Source organism: Mauremys mutica, chromosome 2, assembly GCF_020497125.1.
Source record: "Mauremys mutica isolate MM-2020 ecotype Southern chromosome 2, ASM2049712v1, whole genome shotgun sequence".
NCBI classification, from domain to species: domain Eukaryota; kingdom Metazoa; phylum Chordata; order Testudines; family Geoemydidae; genus Mauremys; species Mauremys mutica.
Window position 1 is genome coordinate 121,880,463 of NC_059073.1, and position 19,879 is coordinate 121,900,341.

At 46.0% G+C, this 19,879-nt stretch overlaps 1 protein-coding gene and 1 long non-coding RNA gene across 2 annotated transcripts in view; one reads left to right on the forward strand and one right to left on the reverse strand.

Moving 5' to 3' along the window:
• The window catches only part of RIPK1 (receptor interacting serine/threonine kinase 1), a 52,335-nt gene extending 40,858 nt beyond the window's left edge, over positions 1-11,477 (reverse strand). Inside the window, 4 exon segments of the mRNA XM_045005758.1 lie at positions 7,288-7,399; positions 9,432-9,562; positions 11,334-11,456; positions 11,459-11,477. Coding sequence (XP_044861693.1) covers positions 7,288-7,399; positions 9,432-9,562; positions 11,334-11,456; positions 11,459-11,477 — 385 coding nt within the window.
• LOC123364042 overlaps positions 1-19,879 on the forward strand; it is a 66,397-nt gene that overhangs the window by 6,014 nt on the left and 40,504 nt on the right. The window lies entirely within an intron of this gene.

Genomic DNA, 19,879 nt, shown 5'->3' on the forward strand with positions numbered 1-19,879 from the left:
TCATAGAAGTTTGTTGATTTGCTGTGGCCCTTGTTTGCATTGTGGCTATCCTTATGTTAGCGATACACAAGATAAATTAACTTGGGGTCCACCCCACAGCTCAGAGTGAGGTGCCCACCTCACTGTCCAGCAGCAATAGAGGAGCATTGATGTGTGAATATAGAACATGTTAAGGGGAAAATTCATGGTTGAACCTGGATTAAATCTCCAGTGAAAACAAAACCTTAGTTTTGCACATGTTGCTGTAGAGAGCTTCATCCTGTAGTGAGGTCATGTTGCAACCTATTGTGTTGTCCTTGGGCAAGTCAGTTAATCTCTGTGGCTCAGTCTCCATGTGCAATGTGCACAGAATTCTTTCCTACCTCACAGACTAAGTTTCCCTCTAAACTGTTCAGCTGTGCAGCTGCCTATTAAGCCATACATAGCAGGGCCGCCCAGAGGGGGGGTAGGGGGGGCAAGAGGGGCAATTTGCCCCAGGCCCCGAGCCCCACAGGGGCCCCCACCAGAGTTTTTCGGGGCCCCTGGAGCGGAGTCCTTCACTTGCTCCAGGGGGCCCGGAAAACTCTTGCAGGGCCGGGCGCAGGAGCTTCTTCTGCTCCCGGTCTTCGCTGGCGGCGGGGTCCTTCTGCTCCCGGGCGGAAGGACTCCCCGCTGGTGAATTACCGCCGAAGACGGAGCGGGACCCGCCGCCGAGTTCAGCTCAGTCTTCAGCGGTAATTCGGCGGTGGGGGGCCCTTCCATTCTGGGACCCACCACCGAAGTGCCCCGCAGACCAGCGGCGGGGGCCCCCCCGCCGCAGAATTACCGCCGAAGACCGGGCTGCACTTCGGCGGCGGGTCCCGCTTCGGCGGTAATTCGGCGGCGGGGGGGGGGGCCCAGCCGCGGGTCTTTGGGGCACTTCGGCGGCAGGTCCCGGAACGGAAGGGCCCCCTGCCGCCGAAGACCCCGGGCCCCCGGAATCCTCTGGGCGGCCCTGATACATAGGGGATCGGTTCCGCAGCCAGGGGAGAGGCGCCTCTTCCTCCCCCCACCCCCTCGGGGCTGCTGCAGGGAGAGAGAGCTGGGGAAGTCCTCTCTCCCTGCTGTAGCCCCTGGGCAGCCTGCACCCCAAACCCCTCATCCCTGGCCCCACCCCAGAATCTACACTTCCAGCTGGAACCCTCCCCTCTCCCGCAACCCAACCCTCTGCCCCAGTCCCAAGCCCCCTCCCACACTTCAAACCCCTCGGCCCCACCTCCACAACATGTATTTTGTTATGTGCACCAGTAGGGAGGTGATGTGTCACATAACAAAATTCAGTCGGCACATGTGTGGGAAAAATTAGAGGGAACACTGCATCACAAGGATGCCTGTGAGGATAAAGTCACTCAAGTTTGTGAGGCATTCCAATGCTATGGTAATTGAGACCAGGTAAGTAGTGTGGGGCACAAGGAGAAGAGAAGGTCTGCGAACGACCTAGCATAGTTGTACTTCAAGAAGCTTCAAAGTTCTGCTGGCGAATCTGGTAGAGTTTATTAGTTCCTTGTAGGAGAAATAGTTGGTAACTAATAAAAGTTGACGCACAGATTTCATGATGAAAGCAGAACTACTAAATTCCAGGAGCTATTTGGTTCCTGTTCAAGGAAATTTACAGTTCACCCAGTCCTTGTAAAATAGTTATGTATGCATCAGAATCTCTAAAGAATACTTTTACACAGAAATTCTGTAGTGAGCTGTAAATTGATTCTCTGAAGAACAAAAATATTAAGTACCAAAGAATATGCACTGAAGCATCTGAATTTCCATCTTCAGGTGGTATTGCACTAAGCGACAGTATAGACTAGATACCCATTCTCATGACTTAAGAAATATCCAAGAGGAAATTCCCAGACCTGGGAATGACAAGGCTGCACAGATGCCCTGGGCTTTCTCTAGGATGAATATAAGGGTTCTTGAAATATCTGTAGGCAAAACTTTTCTACTTTATTTGCCTGGCCAGGATTTGGCACGGGGGAATGGAATGGCTCTCTCTGCCTCTGTTTCTTGTGTCTGACTTAACTTATTTTGAAAGCAGGGCTGTCCTTAGGCATATGCAGCATATGCGACTATGTAGGGCACCTGAAAATTTGGGGCACCACTGGGACAATAGGCGCCAACTTTTCATCTTGCCAGATGCATGCTTGACACCAACCCCTTCCCCCAAGCCCCCCTCTACCTCTTCCCTGCCTCCTCCCGAGTGCGCCCAGTCCCTGCTCTGGTCCTCTCCCTCCCTCCCAGAGCTGATTCACGGCACTCTGGAAGCACTGGGATGGAGGGGGAGGAGTTGGTAAGCGCAGGGCCTCCAGCGCACAGAGGGAGGGGAGCAGAGCGGGGGAGCTTGGTGCTGCTGGGTGCTCTGCACCCACTAAATTTTCCCCATGGATGCTCCAGCCTCGGAACAGCCACTCACAGAGTCCGCACCTATGACCGGGACAGCAAGTAAGAGCAGGTTGACTCCTGCACACCCAGCACACGCTGCAGTCTCCTTACTAGGAGGTCAGTATGTTGGTGTCTCCAGCTGTATAAAGGGGGGTGTGTGTGTTAGGGAGATAATTGTTACACACCTCTGTAGAATACTGTAAGCTTATGTTTGTGTTGATAAGAGCAAGTCGGGCATAGGGGCACCAGTTTAATAATACTGTGTAGGGCCCCATAAATCCTAAGGACGGCCCTGTTTGCAAGTAGACACCTGCTTTTCTCTCCTTCCGCACCCCCCCCCCCGAAAGCTGATAGTTCTGAACTCCTTTTCTTAAGGAGATAACTAGCACTGTATTTTAACAATATTTTGAGACAATTGCACGGTCAAACTGAAATTTGATTCTTTCTCTACTCTCTAGAGTTAATAGAAGTCTTGTTTTCATAGATTCTAAGGCTAGAAGGGACCATTGTGATCATCTAGCCTGATCTCCTGTATAACACAGACCATCAAACATCTCCAAAATAATTTCTAGAGCAGACGTGCAGTTCAACTGATTGGTGGGTCTAAGCATCCTCAGATGGAATAGACCATTGTTAATACAAGCTAATTATTGGTATCCATTTTAGCAAATTGTGAGACATCATGCATAATAGTTACCAAATTCTGATTCAGAATACAGTAGCTTGGTTTAGATTGCTTTTAAAAAGGTTGGATTAAATCCTGACTCCACTGATTTCAGTGGCAAAAATCCTAGACTTCAGTAGGCCAGGAGTTCATCCATATTTGCTACTTTACACAGCAATGTGAAGGAAAAGGCTGACATCATGTGGGAGGGGAGAGAGAATTTCAATCTCCTAACTGTAATAATTTCTTTTCTATCGATCTATCCTGTATATCACCAGGAAAAGGTTTAGTCTGGAGTTCTCTGCAATCAAATAACTTTCAAAATAATTCAGGGTAATAAAATATATCGGTGCATGTACTGTAATCTGTTTATATATAAAAAAAGGTGTCTGCACCTTTATTATTATAGCTACATTATCTATGTCCAAAAAGTACCTAATTGATCTAATTCTACACCCTTTTGCAATTTGACTAGATATAGCCAATTACCTGACTACACTTGCGGTTAAAAAATATTTGAGTGCAAACAGCCGTGCATAGTCAGTCAAAGGCAGAGGTGAAAGTAAGCCGGTATGGTATGGTGTACCGGCAAGAGCCAGTACGCCATGCCGGACTGGACCGGCTTCCGTGGTGGTGATTTAAAGGGCCCAGGGCTCCAGCTGCTGCGGGGAGCCCCGGGCTCTTTAAAGCACTGCCAGAGCTCCGGCTTCCAGAGCTCCAGTGGGGATTTAAAGGGCCCGGTGCTCCAGCAGCTGCAGGGAGCCCCAGGCCCTATAAATCCCACTGGAGCTCTGGCAGCCAGGCTCCCATGCTGATTAAAGGGCCCGGAGCGCCGCGGCGGCCGGAGACCTGGGCCCTTTTATTCGTCCCAGGGCTCCCAGCCGCCTCTGAAGCTGGTAGCTCTGGGGTGATTTAAAGGCCCTGGGGCTCCAGCCCTTTAAATCTTGAAAGGCCCCGCCTCTTCCGGTTGAGGCCACACACCCCACTCAGGACTCCGGCATACCGGTAAGTCCTTTAAGTTACTTTCATCCCTGGTCAAAGGGAAAGCAGTACAACATAAAAAGGAGACATACATTCCACTCATAGCATTCACCTTGCATAGGTCTGCTTCCAAAGTATGCATTCAAGACTATCTGTATTTATATTGTGGCTGTTTACAAGCTAAAGGCACTGTATACATAACCCCACTAGTCTCTTCCTGTTTCTTATACTGATTTTTCTGCACTGTCCTGTACTTTTCTTATCTTTGTTTTGGATACCTCATTCGAGGTGTCTGTGGAGGCACTTCTTAATTGTACCAGGATTTATTAGTCATACATCTTGTTTCTGTCAGGTTATGTATTTGTATGAGCCAAGAGCACAGTTCAGCTGTGCAAAGTGTTATGGGATATACCTTAGCGTGAGTGAACAACTGTGAAGAGCATTCTGGGAAAAACATAATACAGAGTACAGGTGTGCGACTTAGCATAACTACCCAGCAATCATACATAGGAAGGGGCATACTGGGTCAGACCAAAGATCCATCTAGCCCAGTATCCTGTCTTCCGACAGTGGCCAATGCCAAGTGCCCCTGAGGGAACGAACAGAACAGGTAATCATCAAGTGATCCACCCCTGTCATCCATTCACAGCTTCTGGCAAACAGAGGCCAGGGACCCCATCCCTTCCCACCCTGACTAATAGTTATTGATGGTCCTATCCTCCATGAACTTATCTAGTTCTTTTTTTGAACCTTGTTACAGTCTTGGCCTTTTCAACATCCTCTGACAAAGAGTTCCACAACAGGTTGACTGTGAAGAAATACTTCCTTTTGTTTGTTTTAAACCTGCTGCCTATTAATTTCATTTGGTGACCCCCTAGTTCTTGTGTTTATGAGAAGGATTAAATAGCACTTCCTGTTTACTTTCTCCACACCAGTCAAGATTTTATACACCTCTATCATATCCTTCCCTCTTAGTCATCTCTTTTCCAAGCTGGAAAGTCCCAGTCTTATTAATCTCTCCTCACATGGAAGCTGTTCCATACCCCCTTATTATTTTTGTTGTCCTTTTCTGAACCTCTTCCAATTCCAATATATACCTTTTTTTGAGATGGGGCAACCACAACTGCACACAGTATTCAAGATGTAGGCCTACCATGGATTTATACCTGAGAAGGTGTACAATAATAATGTTGTGCATATAATATATATTATGCACAACACACACACAGGCTACCAAATATAAACACTAGAGTGAAGCTGGGTGTAGGAAGGCTACTGTGTTTAATCTTTAAAATAGGAATGAGAAGGACCAGAAATATGATGGATGATTTCTTCATCTAATACAGAAATTTAAACCTACTGAGTTGAACCAATAAAGATAAAATAAATAGGGCAATTTCTGCTACAAATAGCAACTATCACTTCAATGTCCTTAGGGGCTGTCCTGTGAAATTAGTAATATGAAAACCAAGAAAGGAATGTATGGTAGAGGATATTATATGCTTTCCCCTCCCACACACATCAGTGGTCCTTGGATTCATGATCAGACAACTTACATTTCTATTTTCCTCCATGTCTTGAACATATTTCACAGTCAATTTGTAATATTTATAGACCCACATCTTTTATTAGATATATTTAGAGAGGTAATTGGATTAATGGATACAGGATATGTTAGACAAAGAGAGAAATTACTAACAACATAGCAGTAAAGAGGATTGTCAAGCTGACTGCAGTGACTCAAGACACAAACCCCTAATTGGCTGTGAGCTCTAAATTTAGATTTCACCAACTAATTATCAGATGTAAACTATAACAGCCTTAACATGGAGTCTCAGACAGTCCCCTTGGATACTCCGATCTGATTCACCACCCAGGTAAGCTTGCCTTTTTGATAGGTGGTCTCTTATACCAAGTATCACAGCAATATTCAGGTTACTCCTAATCACAAAGGACCAGTCACTTACCCCAGGTCAATCGCACCTTAGATCTCACAACAGACACAATGCTTGTAGACAGTCCTACAATAAACTATATACAGATTTATTAATAGGAAAAAGTTATTTAGAACGTATAAGAATGTAAACATAGATACACAAATTTAATTACAATTTTGTTACAAAAGGTAATAGAAGCTTCTATAATAAGTAAGCTCTTTGTCTCTTTGGGCTAACCCAGGCTAAACAGCTGGGGACCTCTTGTTTACACCTTGAAAACCTTGCCCTCTCAGAGTCCAGGTAGCATAGAGATCCTCACTTCCTTCTGTTTAGGGGTTTAGTCCCCCTCCTGCCATATGCATTCAGCTGCAAACTCTGCTGATGGTGAGGAATCCACTTGCATGACTCACCTTTGTGGGGGCAAAGCAGAGCAACAAAGTTTTATGCTCTTTAATATTCCGCACTAGTCTGTTTGGAGTCAATGGGGTTTCCCTCTCGGAGAGGACGTAACCCCTTTGGTTGCAGGTAATAAGATTTTTTTTTTTTAAAGTGGCAAATGTATTCCCTGCATGTGAAGTCATAAATGTCATACAACTGTGGCAAAGACTCAGGAATATTTTTTTATGTAACGGAACCAGAATTTTTAGTCAAATAAGTAAAAAATAGTATCCCTTAAAGCCAGAATTTTCAGAAGAGCTCAACAGCCATAACTGGGGAGAGCCTTTCAAAAGAGCTCAGTACCTAACGTGTTGAGTTTTTTAAAAATATATCTGGCCACTTAATTTTGGTCTCCTGATAATCTGCCTCCAATTGCTAGTGCTGAACTCTTGCTGATATGGCTCTACATTGCTCTCTCTTCCCTGCACAGTTCCTTCTAGAACCTTCAAGACCCTTCTAGAACCTTCTAGAACCTTCAGGATGCCTGGCATCCTGACACACTTTTTTTAAAGTATGTGTATCCTCACAATCAGCATCATAGGAGACTGATTAGCAGTTTTGGGGAATTAATCCCATGTGACTTCCTCACAAATATTCTTAGCTAGAACTTCCAAGCATCTGCATTGTGCTGCTATAGAATTTAAGAGATGTGCCAAATTTTACCCTGACTGCAGTCTATCAATTCCTGTTGACTTCAATGGTGGGAAGCGGCGGCCAGCACATCCCTCGGCCCACGCTGCTTCCCACCGCCCCCATTGGCCTGGGACAGCTAACTGCAGCCAGTGGGAGCCACGATTGGCTTACCCTGGTGAGCCATGTGCCAAAGGTTGCCGATCCCTGGCCTAATGTAACAGTCCGAGGAACATCCCTTGAGCAAGCCATCATCATAACACTGTGGGAAGTTGTGAGAAAATCCTTGGACCAAGACTCTGTCCATCCAGTCTTTCATGATGGCAGGCACGCTGAACCAATACAAGGGTAACTGAAAAGCAAAGGATCCTGTTAATACTGAGATATAATTGGCAGAGGCAGGGCCGGCTCTAGTTTTTTTTGCTGCCCAAAGCAAAATAAAATTTGGCTGCCCCCACCCCAGCCCTGGGCTCTCCCCCTGCACCTGCACCCCCTGCCGCCTCAGCTCTGGGCCTCCCCCTTCCCACACCCCTCTGCTGCCCCAGCCCTTGGCTCTTCCCTCCCCCCACCCACACCCCCTGGCACCCCAGCCCTGGGCTCCCCCCCCACACCTCGTGCTGCACTAGCTTTGGGCACCCCTTCCGCCCCACCAGTGCCCCCCACCCACACACCCCCTGCCGTCCCAGCCCTGGGCTCTTCCCCCCCCTACACCTGCACCCTCCTCCTTCTGCCCCAACCCTGGGTCACTGGTGACTTGCTCCCAGGGCAGGTCATTCAGCAGGAATTTTGGATGTGCACAGAACACAGACAGGATTGGTTCCCATATGGTTACAGAACTGCAGTAAAGTGCAACAATTTTCAGCTTGTGTGATTGGAGGATATCTGGATGCATATTATAAGACTGTCCTCCATAAACGGGGAAATGTCAAGGTGCCTTTATTAGTCTTTTGTTCCACTCTTTGTTTCTATGTGGAATTTGCCAATGCAATATCACTGTCTCCTTTTTAAACAACTAAATAATAATTAAAAAAAGGCAATGGCTGTTGAAAATAGCAATTCCAGTCCTAAAAACCACTGGGAAGCATTTCTTGCTCAATTTTATCCTGCTTTTTCTACAGCAAATTACAGTGGATCAGTATATTTGATTTTGGAGAAATGAAGTAACAGTTGCCCAAATTGAGCTTGAGCTTGAGCACTCCTGAATTCTGAGGTGTTCAAGTCTGAAAGGCAGGTGCTAGATTCCCTTTCTGAATATTAGCTAAATCTGGAAAGGAAAAGTCAATTTCTGCTTCCATGGCTCAGAAGTGGAAATCCTCCTACGTGCCTGGTACTGTATCTAAAGCTGCCCAGGTCCAGAGGCTCTCCTCCCTTAGTTTTCATTTTAAATTCTAGTGGGATCCATGTACCTCCCTTGCTAGGCTTCAGATAGAGAGGGGCACTGTCCATTTAGTCCACCCAATTCCTTCTTTGGGAGCTGCAAGGTGAGGTCACACCAGTATCCCTAATCCAGTCTGGGGATGTCTTCTCAAGGGGATATCAGGCCAAAGCCTTCTACTCCTTGGGCACACTTGTTCCCCATTCACAGTGCCACCCCGCTCTAGCAGTGAGCTCAAGCTGCTGCATGAGGTTTCACTTACCATACTCCCTCTCCCCCTTTCCTGTTGGTAGTGGCCAAGGGAATGCTGGGAAATGTAGTTCTTTCCCTGCTCCAGGGCTGGTTCTATAGGCAGGGAGCTAACCAAGGAACTACAGCTCCCAGGGCCCCCTGTTGGTTCTCAGGCTGGATCCCTGCTAGCTGCCACCCCTGCAAATGGGCTGCCCCAAGCAGCTGCTTGTTTTGCTGGTGCCTAGAGCTGCCCTTGGGCAGAGGTACACCATTTCCTTTGGCCTTGTTTCTACGCTAAAAACATCTTATCACCTTAATCAGTCAAGCCATTCACAGATCAAGCACAGTAAATAAAGCCTATCATTCAGAGGATGCAGGAACTATATTTGCTTAAAGTTGTGGGTTTTTTTGTAATATTCTTTTGAAAAATGCCACGAGATCTCCAAATGATGGTGACTTTTCAGAATCTCTTACACCTCAACCAAAAGATGAGCCTTCTGACAGACACTGGTTTCCTGATTCATGGGGAAGAGGAGCGGTCAATTTTCTGTAGCACCTGGCTTTTTTTTCATTTCTGCTATTGACTAGACCTTACCGCTTACCCTGTGAGATCACAGTCCAAACCTGATCTGCATTATCAGAATGGGCAGTGCATTGAAAGTAAATGACAGTGGGAGTTAGGTGTCTAAACTTTCTGGCTTTTTATAATCTCCTTATTACTGTATTTGTTTTAACACCATATTAAGACTATAAGATTATTAATAAGAAAAATCTTGACCTGAAAAATCACTAACTTAGCTTCTTGAACCTTCCTCTGTTCCTCAATCAAATCACTGGCCAAGCATCTTCTTTTGTAAGCTTCCCATGATTCCACTCCATCATCAACATGTTCTGATTTGTGCAGGCAACCTGTGGAAGAAACATATAAACATTGTTTATCCCACTTCTAGCACTAAATCCACATAAGATAATTAAATACAAGTCACAATCTACTGTCCTAGATTGGAATATTTCATCCCATTGATTTATCATGAGCCACACCATATTGTAAGGAATGATAAATGAACTGCTACCAGAGTGGTGTAAAAGGGCCTTAATGTAAATGAAAATCAAGCTATCAGAGTTTAGGGCCTGATCCAGAGCATCTGCTAAGGAGCGTCCCCTCTTCCTGAAATCCATGTGACCAGAGTGGGTTAGGACTTTTCAAGACCTGATGCGGAGCACAGATTTGAATCAGACGGTTTGCAACCTTCCTTGCCCACTTCTGCCAGTGCTTTTGCAACATCACTCTTTCTGGTTTGGTTCTAACAGACACTGCCAGCTCTGCCAAATTGCGTTATGGCTTTGCGCTTTCACTTCCTAAATTAGAACAGCACCAGGATTAAAAACCTACCTCTTGGTGAATGGCTTTCTTAACTATGATATACCCTTGGAAACCAGTTTTAAATTTAATATGATTTCCACTGGGTTTCTCTCAAGTTTTTACTAAACTAATAAATGGATAATGGCATTACCATATTCCATCAATGTGAATCATACTTAATAGATGAGACAAACCCCAAACATGCATGAATGAACACTTGGGAATTATTTGCAGAAAACATCTGTAACCGGACTGTTCCTTGAGACGAGGTGTTTTGTAATGATGCCTCTTTAAGAAGACACACAAACACTTGTAAGTTATAATACACAAACATTTGGGCCCAAAAGCATAGGGCTATTTAAAAACCTACAGTCTTATTCGTAAGGGCCCAATCCTGCTACTGTTGTAGTCCGTGGCAAAACTGTCAAACTCAAGGGTGTAGGATGGATTCCTAAAGTGATATCCTCTAGTACCATGGTTTTCACTGGAGGGTCTGCAGACTATGGGCAGGTCTACAATACAGATTAAGTTGATCTAACTTATCTTGCTCAGGGGTGTGAAAAAGCCCTACCCCTCGCAAGCGACGCACATTTCACGCGGTCCACACCAGTGCTATGTCAGCGGGAGACGGTCTCTCACCAACATAGTTTCTGCTTCTTGTCAAGGTGGAGTAATTATGCTGACGGGAGAGCCGGCTCCCATTGGCAATTGGCATAGCGCGTTTCCACCAGACACGCTCCAGCGGCATAGCTGCATCAGTGCATCTGCTCTGATGTAGCGCTGTAGTGTTGACTTGCCCTATGGCAAAAGGTAAACTAAAGTTTCAGAGGTGAGACAAGGCAGTCTGTTTTTCTGATCAATCAAAAGCATGTGAATACCCCCATCTATAGGTCAAAACCTGGAAGTGGTGGTGTTGTCACAGAAGCCCACTTTAGCACCCTTTCTCCCGCTGCATCAAATGTCAGGCCGAGCATGTGCCATGCTGTTCAGTCAGTTTTCAGCCTAAGACTTCTATGGTAGGGGTCCACGGACTAAGGGATGAATTTCCAAAGGGGTCTGCACTTCCATTTGGAATTTTTTTAAGGGTCCGTAAATGAAAAAATGATTGAAAACCACTGCTCTAGTAAATGCCCACAGAAAGAAAAAGAAGTCTTACTAATTAGCTATTGATTTACACCAAAAGTCTCCCCATTTTTAATACATAGAGCACCTGATCCTTATATCAAATAATGCAGCTCTGGTGTGTCAAATTGGTAAGACTGCATTTACAATCCCAAAGAGAGAGACATTTAAAAAATGCACCTCAACTAGTCTCACCAATAATGTCATTTCTTGTTGCTCTTGGCTCAAATTGCATTGCGTAGAGATCAGACATGATGACGTTGCAGTCCTGTTTCCTCAATTCTTCTACTGCACAATTCTTTAAGGATCCATTCAGAGATTTGGGCTCTTGATGTGCATAAAATATTAGTACTTTTCTCCCTGGAGTTAAAAAGAAAAGCAAGTTCCCCAGATACCATGGTGATGGATACATCTGAAATAGTATGCAGAGACAGGGCCTCGTCCTCCATTGTTCAGCACCTTGTGTACTCTCAGACCAGTGCAAAGTGAGGAAAACGCTACTCGGTCATAATGGTAGCATTTTATATCCACTTACCTATGGTAAGTGACTATGTGAAGTGCTGGGCAATGGTGAATCTGGCCCATTGAGTTAATCTGTGCTGAAGTGGGCTTCCCTAATTGGAACTCAGTGGACTGAGGGGAAAGAAAAAAACAAAAGCTGTGTTTGTAACATCAGTGCCTGGAGTTACAAGTTAAATTTTTCTGCTTATTTTATACATGGCCCCACTTTCTCCTGGCAGTATACTCAAGGAACTAAACAAATAGTTAACATCCATAATACAATACAATTTTTAATAGAATCATAGCAGTATTTTTGATTCACTGAGCACAAAGGTGGGTGGGAGGTGATTTCCTACATACATGAAGACAGTGGTTTATTTATAAAAACTGCAGTGAGAGGAAACTTTCAAACATGGCTTAAAACTGAGGTGAGGTAGACCTGCAGGGAGGAAAAGCTGCATCTCTGAAGAGCCAACACAGAAAAAGGCATGGTTATCTGATTAACCAAATTTCAGTGGTAGAAGCAAGGGATGGATATGCTAGTTTCCATCAGCCTAATGATTAAGTTGGAGGTTTCAAATATAGCCAAGGGTATCTCAGTTAAGGGCTTGAACAACCACTATACTGTTTTATCATCAGTCAATATAAAGAATACTGTAAAGAGCATATGTTGATCTATTAACCAAGTGTGTTGCTGATTCTAGCACCACATAAAAGTTACAAAGCAGCCCTGCCAAGAGGTCATTACAAGCATCAAGCATTATGGTCATATGGTTGATTTAATAAGAATATAAATCCATTTGAAACAACTATGATCTCACTCAGTAACTTATTCAAGAAAATAAAGGAAGGACAGTCACCCATTCGTTGCTTAAGAGTCTGTTCTTGCAAATCCTAGGTGTTGAGTAGTCTGCAAAGTGCTGAGTAGCATCAATTCCCATCGAGCTGAAGGCACTCAGCACTGTAGGTTTGGCGTAAAATTTCCAAAGGCACACAGGTCCACTAGGACTTAAGAAAGTAAGTGACTTAGGTGATTTTGCAAATTTTACCTCACAGCCCCATCCAAGCACTGATGAAGCTAGGACATTTCCGATTCCAGTCTGCACAGCTCCAAAATGAGTAACATTCTATTGCTAGGGAAGGAAAATGATCTCTCCTTGCCTGCCATTTTACAGGAAGCCCTTAATAGTCTTCCTCTCTTGAAAATCCAATATTGCCTCTAAAAAACTCCCCAAAGAGAGAGGTGCTCATTGGACAAGCACCATAACAATGAAATGGGCATGCTTTTCCTGGCTGAAAGTGCACGCCGAGTCTGAAACAGGAGGATACAGGCTGCAAATAATAATTAAAGAAACAAGAGGTGGTGTAGACATACAGCTTATACTACATATAGTTATACTATAACTACAAGAAGCATATGATGGTGTACTGTGGTATGAAGGTTTTATCAATGTAAATTTTTGGATGGCTGCTTAGTCAGTAGTGGTGAAGTGACGCGTAAGTTATGTACATCATCCCACACAAGTATAGACACATAGTGAACAAGAATCATTGGTATGCTCTGGCTACTTTGCACTGCTCCAGCAAAACATCTGTAAACCCACCGTAACTATTTGGTTAAACTGGATTTACAGCTGCTTTCATCAATGTCTACAATGAATTTTACTAATTTGGAAGGTGCTAATTCCTCTAATAGCTTCTCAAAAAAACACTTCAAAATCATCTCTATCCAAAACTCTCCATGCCTCAGCATACGTTATAAAGATTTATATTAAATACTCATTGAGTTGTGTTTATTACAGGCAAATACTGAAACCTGCATTTCAGCCTCAAACATCTGCCTTCAAAACACTCAAACCTAGCCTGAAGGCAGTTTGTAACCAAAAGCACTGAGTCTTTGGGTCAGAGTATGACCCCTCACTCACACTGGTGAGCACTTTCTCACACAAGTACTCATTGCTGTAACTGCTCTCCAAGGTGTGTTAAGAGCTTCACCAAATGCGCCTTTGTATTTGCCTATCATTAAAATCATAGGCTAAATGCATTCTATTTATTGTGAAGACTGATACCTTATACTGCGGGTAGCCTTACTGAAGTCCATGGGACTACCTGTGGAGTAACAATGGGAGTAACAGTCAGACTGGCCCAGGGAGTCCTAATTTGTATACACTACCAGTGTCATTGTAGCCTGCAATAAAACACTTTAAACTAATCTCCATGAAAGCAAATGGGGCTCCATTAAAATGTCACAATAAGAGGCATGGCATGCATGAGTGTGTGAGGTTTGCCACTTAGCATAAGTCCAATACGTCTATTTCCTAGAACCACAGAGTCTTTGCTGAGCTTTTCAAACCATCCTCCTGGCAACTTCTATAGTTGTGTAATCTTTGCAAGTCCCCTGCTGCCTGGCTGCTTTAGCGTCTGTGTAAAGTTCAAACGCACCAACACCACTTCCAGCACAACCTATTGCACTGGCATAAAGACTATGTCTTTGCTGCAAAAAACCTGTGTTTTTACATCAAGGTAGGGGTGTCAGGGTTGCCAATTTTGGTTGGATGTATTCCTGGAGACTTCATCATATGACCATCTTTAATTAAAGATTAATATTACATTCCTAGAGACTCCAGGCCAACCCTGGAGGTTGGCAACCCTAGTCTCAGTGTCAAAATCACAAGATTTTGCAGTGAAGACACAGTCTCTAGCTGTCTCAACAATATGCAACACATCAGAAGGAAAACTGCATGCATCCCAGCCTAGGTCTACACTACAGCTTCTGTTGGTGAGAGAGAGACAAGCTTTTGAGCCACACAGAGCTCTTCTTCACCAACAGAAGTTGCTCCAGTAAAAGATACAGTATAATCTCACCCAACTTGTCTCCCTAATATCCTGGAACCAATAAAGCTACTGCAAATGATTCCACTAGGTGTCAGGTCAGCTAGGGTATGTCTACAATGCAACCCCCCCCACAAAAAAAACAACACAACAACAACAAAAAACCAACCAGTAGCACTGAGTCTAAGGGCATTGGTCTAGACTCTGGTTTGCACTACGGTGGAAAAAATAGCAATACAGATGTTCCTACTCAGGTTGGAGCTCAGTCTCTGAGACACTCCTCCCTCCAGTGCTGGGTTTCAGTCAGAGCTCAAGCTCCAGCCTGACTCGCTGCTGCAGGTTTTATTTTGTTTATATATTTGCAGTATAAATGTACCCTTAGAGATTTGGTGTTGGTATGCTGGGCAGAGCACTCCCCAAGTGCCTTTGAAGATATGGGCCTTTGTCTTTATATTTGCCCCTAGCTCACACAGCACAGTTAGAACTATGTAAATAATACCAAGAATAAGAATTTCTACTCCGCGGTCTTTACAAAACCATTACAAGCATTACATAATTAACCCTCATGTGGGAGGCAAGGTAAGACAGCTAAATACATATTTACTAACTTCTTCCATCCCTTCTCAAGTCTGCAAACAGACAGCCCAAAACAAGAGCTGAAAGGCCCCAATCTTGCAAATATATGTCAATAAATGTGTTTAACTTTACACGTGTGTGTGTTCCCATTGAACTCCATTAAACTAGTCACATAAGCACATGCATAAATGTTTGCAGGACTGGGACTTTACAGATTATTAACTGCCCCCATTCAGCTTTCTGGGCTATTAACTGTGGAGAGTTAAATGTAAGCATTGTTAATCATTTCACCATTTCATATTTTTTTTAAGCAGAAACATCCATGTATTCTGGGTAGAGCTATCAATGCTTCTTCAAGGCGCTCAACAGAATTCTGTGACAGGGTGGCCTAATCAGTTTTAGGAACTGATTTATTCCTCCCCTTTTATGTAATTGTATGGCAAAGAATAGAGTTGCTTGCTCACCTCCCTATTTTTTATGTTAAAGGATCCCTGAATGTGCATCTCTTGAATGGGACTTCCCCCCACCTCTCCCCGGGCATTTCCCCTTCGCTGCACTGAGAATTTGTGTATCCAGGGCCAATAAGGTAATTAGTTGGCTGTCTTCTTCATCCTCTCTTCTCTCTACAGCATTCATCTCTCCAGCCTTCCCTCAGAGCAGAAAATACATTCACTTTCCATTATTTATTGCTCTCCCTAATGAGTTAATTGGTGAGTGATGCAGAATAGTTGCAGCTCAGCTAGAGCTGGGAGGAGAGTCTCCTCTCATCCCACCCTAAATCAGGACTGAACTCAGTGGAGCCATACTTGTGTAAAGGGAGGATTATCTGTCTAGGGTTTCCCCTGCTTTGGGGTGATAGTAGCAGCTGTTCTCTTCCACTTGGGACACAGGCTGGCTCTGTCAGCTATTTCCTCACAATTACCCCTGATAACCCAACTGCTGTAAGGACTCACAGCAAATCAGCATGAGCGGAGGCGGTATGTGTAATCCTGGTGGGATATTTTGAGGTAGGGCTCTCTCATGCCTCCTGTTGGAGCTGTCCCACTGTGGATAAATAATTAAAGAGTCACTGGGCCAGAGACTGAGACAGGGGCGGCTCTAGGATTTGCGCCGCCCCAAGCAGGGCGGCACGCCGCGGGTGGCGCTCTGGCGGTCGCCGGTCCCGTGGCTCCGGTGGACCTCCTGCAGACGTGCCTGCGGAGGGTCCGCTGGTCCCGCGGCTCTGCGGGAGGTCCACCGGAGCCGCCTGCCGCCCTCCCGCGGGACGCCGCCCCAAGCGAGCGCTTGGCGCACTGGGGTCTGGAGCCGGCCCTGGACTGAGAGAGGGAGAATGAGAATGACTCTTGCCTGGTGGTTAGAGCACGCATGTGGGAGACCTTCAAATTAAGATTAAGGAATAGATAATATGGGGAATTTATGGATGGATAAAAGAGAGGGATTACTGTTAGTACTGAAACATTTCAGGCAAGACATCCTGAAGGACAGTTGTGACATTCTATACCTTGGGGGAGCATCCTGTAACCCCCATATTCCTCATTTTTATATAATCATGATCTTGCATATAGAGCATGCCTTGTGAGGTATCAGGGGAAAGGTTATGATCTGCTGAAAGACATTGTTCTATCTAAATATGTGTATCACCAATGCATATAAAATCATAAGAATTGTGTTGTATGGTTTTCACTAAAATATGCTGTGGATTTGGGAGGCACCCAGATACTAGCTATACAGAGACGATGACAAGGGAGGTAACCAACACTCGGGTGGGTGCAGTTGAACAGAGATCACCAGCCATTGTCCAGCAAGGGAGATACAATCCAATGACTCACCTGCATGAGGCCACACCAAGGGAATCGCTCAACCTTGCCTGGGGACTCAGCAATGCCCCCAGACATGCCTGGACTGGCGCTCTCCAAGCACATGGGACTGAGGTATAAACAGGGAGGGTGCAAGGATGTTTCACGCCCTAGGAGAAACTTCCACCTTGTGCCCCCCCTTCCCGAGCCCTGTGGCAGCTCTCCACCCACCCCTCCGGCCTAAGGCGCCCCCCCCTGTGGCGGCACCCCCCTGCAGCAGCAGCTCCCCCAGTCTGCCCTGTGGTGCCCCCCCCGCGCAGCAGCTCCTCCTGGCCCGGGGAGCCATGTGGCAGCTACCCGCCCCAGCTCACCTCTGCTCCGCCTCCTCCCCGAGCACGCCGTCGCTGCTCCACTTCTCCTGCCTCCCAGGCTTGCGGCATCAATCAACTGTTTGGCACTGCAAGCCTGGGAGGGAGTGAAGCAGAGTGGGGCGGCGTGCTCAGGGGAGGAGGTGGAGCAGAGGTGAGCTGGGGCAAGGAGTTCCCCTGCATGCTGCCCCCCCTTACTTGCTGCAGGCGGCCCTCCCTGTGCTCCCCCGCCCCAGGTCCCTCTGCCTAAATGCCGCCGCCGACTGGGGTGGCCGAAGATTCGGCTGCCGCGGTCACAGCTGAAGGACCCGAAATGCTGCCCCCCAAATGCTAGTGTCCCAGGCAACCGCCTAGGTTGCCTAATGGGTTGCACTGGCCCTGGGTATAAAACAGAACACAGGGGCCCTATGCTTGGCCTTTCTCCTGCCCTCACTATGCTGCAAGCACCAAGGACACCGAGGAGACTTAAGACTCCAAGAGAGGAGACAGGCCCAGGTTTCAAGGGTGGAATCTGCATACTATGAACTGCAGTATCCAGTGGGGTGAGAAAAACTGCTTAATCTACATATTGCGCAGTCTAATAGGGTTGAGAGTTTAGACTGTGCTTATATTTTCTTTTCTTTTGGTAACTAACTCTGACTTTTTGCCTATCACTATAATCACTTACAATGTATCTTTTGTAGTCAATACATTTGTTTAACTGTTTATCTTTACCAATGAGTTTGTCTGAAGTGTGTGGTAAATCTGCTCAGGTTTACAAAGGTTGGTGTATATCCACTTTCCATTGACGGAGTGGTGAACCAATTAATAAATCAGCACTGCTCATCTTGAGTGGTATATTCCTGAGGTACAGGGCTGGGAGCTGGGGCGGGGATTTGGCTCTGGTGCCTTTCTCTGTGTGATTCATGAGTGGCTCTGGGAGCATTCATTCAATATAGCTGGGCGTGGGGCTCCACATGCGGTTGTGCTGAGTGATCACAGCGCCTGGAGGGGTTTGCTGCTGGTCACTAGCAAGGCACTGTGAGAGACAGCCCAGGCTGGAGAGAGTTCAGGGGGCACAGCGGTCCCACGGTCCCAGACTGCACTCAAGGGATCCTGTCACAACGGTAGCTCACTGAATTCCTCTAGTTGGCTGCATGGGCAAATGGAGAACCCTGGAAATGTTACAGCTGTTCTGCTGGCCCCACACTTCTAAAGAGGGGGCAAAGAATTGTCTGTCTTGCCTAGAACGTTGCCTCTGATCTAGAGAAATAAAGGCAAACTGATTCCAGTCCCTAGACAACTGTGTCTTTTGAAAAGATGACTTGGGATATAGTGCGACCATGAGACAGAAGCTTGCAGAGTCTGACAGGGCAAGAAGAAAGCTAGAACAAACCGGAACTGGACAAGAAAAGTAGTTAGAACAAGCAGTGTAAAGTGGGGAAGAAAGTTTGGCTACCCACTGTCAAAAATAAGCTGTATGCAAAATGCCAAAGCCCATGTAATGCGTGAGGGAGACAGTCTTTCATATAAGCCTTGGGCCTGATTCTTTTTCCCAGGTTAGAAATAACTTCCACTGACTTCAATGGAAATTACTCTGATCCTCTGGTTGGGCATAGGGTCCATTGGTTTGAGAGGACTCTGTGGAATCTCTCCCTGCTCTTCCTCTAATAGCTCGCAGACGAGACTGGCAAATGAGTCACTGCTTGACTGGGGGTGTCAAGTAGTATCCCAAGAGGGCATGGTTGGATTATTCCCAAGAATTCCATGCATCTTCACAAGGGGCTGTCCTCCTTAATGTGTGTGTTAACCTCCTGTACTGCTTCCAGTCTGGTCTCATGAGCATTTATTGATTTTAAGCCACTCAACAGCATTCCCCACGCTATCTAAACAAAGCTCTGTTTTGTTCAAGGTCCTTTTGAATATCCTCTCTCTTCCTACCAAGAATCACTTCCACTGACTTCATTAATAAATTTGAACTTTAGCTCTGGCTTTTTTTCTTGAGTGAGACAGGGTTGAGATTAATGATAAAAGCCCAGTCCCAAAAGGTTTGTTTAACCCAGGCAGGAGCTGGGGTGAGCTGGTTGGAGAGACCTGAGAAAATTCTCCACTGGATGTACTCTTAGTGGATTGAACTGCCAGAGTTTGTAAAAGTTGCCCTTGATCACCAACGGAACAGCTAGAACTGTGTGGCTGCATTAGGAGCTGTGAGACAGAGGGGAATCCACTTTAAAGATGTAATATTGGTGCAAGTTTTGATGACACCAGGGACCAGATTGTGTTTCTCTCTCCTTCACTGGGCCTAGAGACTCCCAGGGCCGACGAGGGGTGGGGTGGGGTGGGGTGGGGGAAGCTGGTACAAATTACTGGGGCCCAGCGGTCTGGAAGGGGGCCTGGGTCCCAGCTTTGTTGGCCCTGTTTAGCCGGTCCGCCCTTGCTGGGGGGCCCAAACATTTTTTTTCACTGGGGCCTGAACCCGCTTTCGGCGGCCCTGGAGACTCCACAGGTATGCCCCATTTAGTGCCTCTAGCCTGTTTGCTGGACAGGGTGAGTCTGAGGCGGTTTGGCTCCTATTACCTTTGGGCTGATGCCTACCCCCAAGGGCACTATGCCTGTTCCTGGGAATAATACAAAATAAGGCCAAGCTGGTACGTGAAGTTGACTCAGAAAATTGTCTGGGATTCAGGTG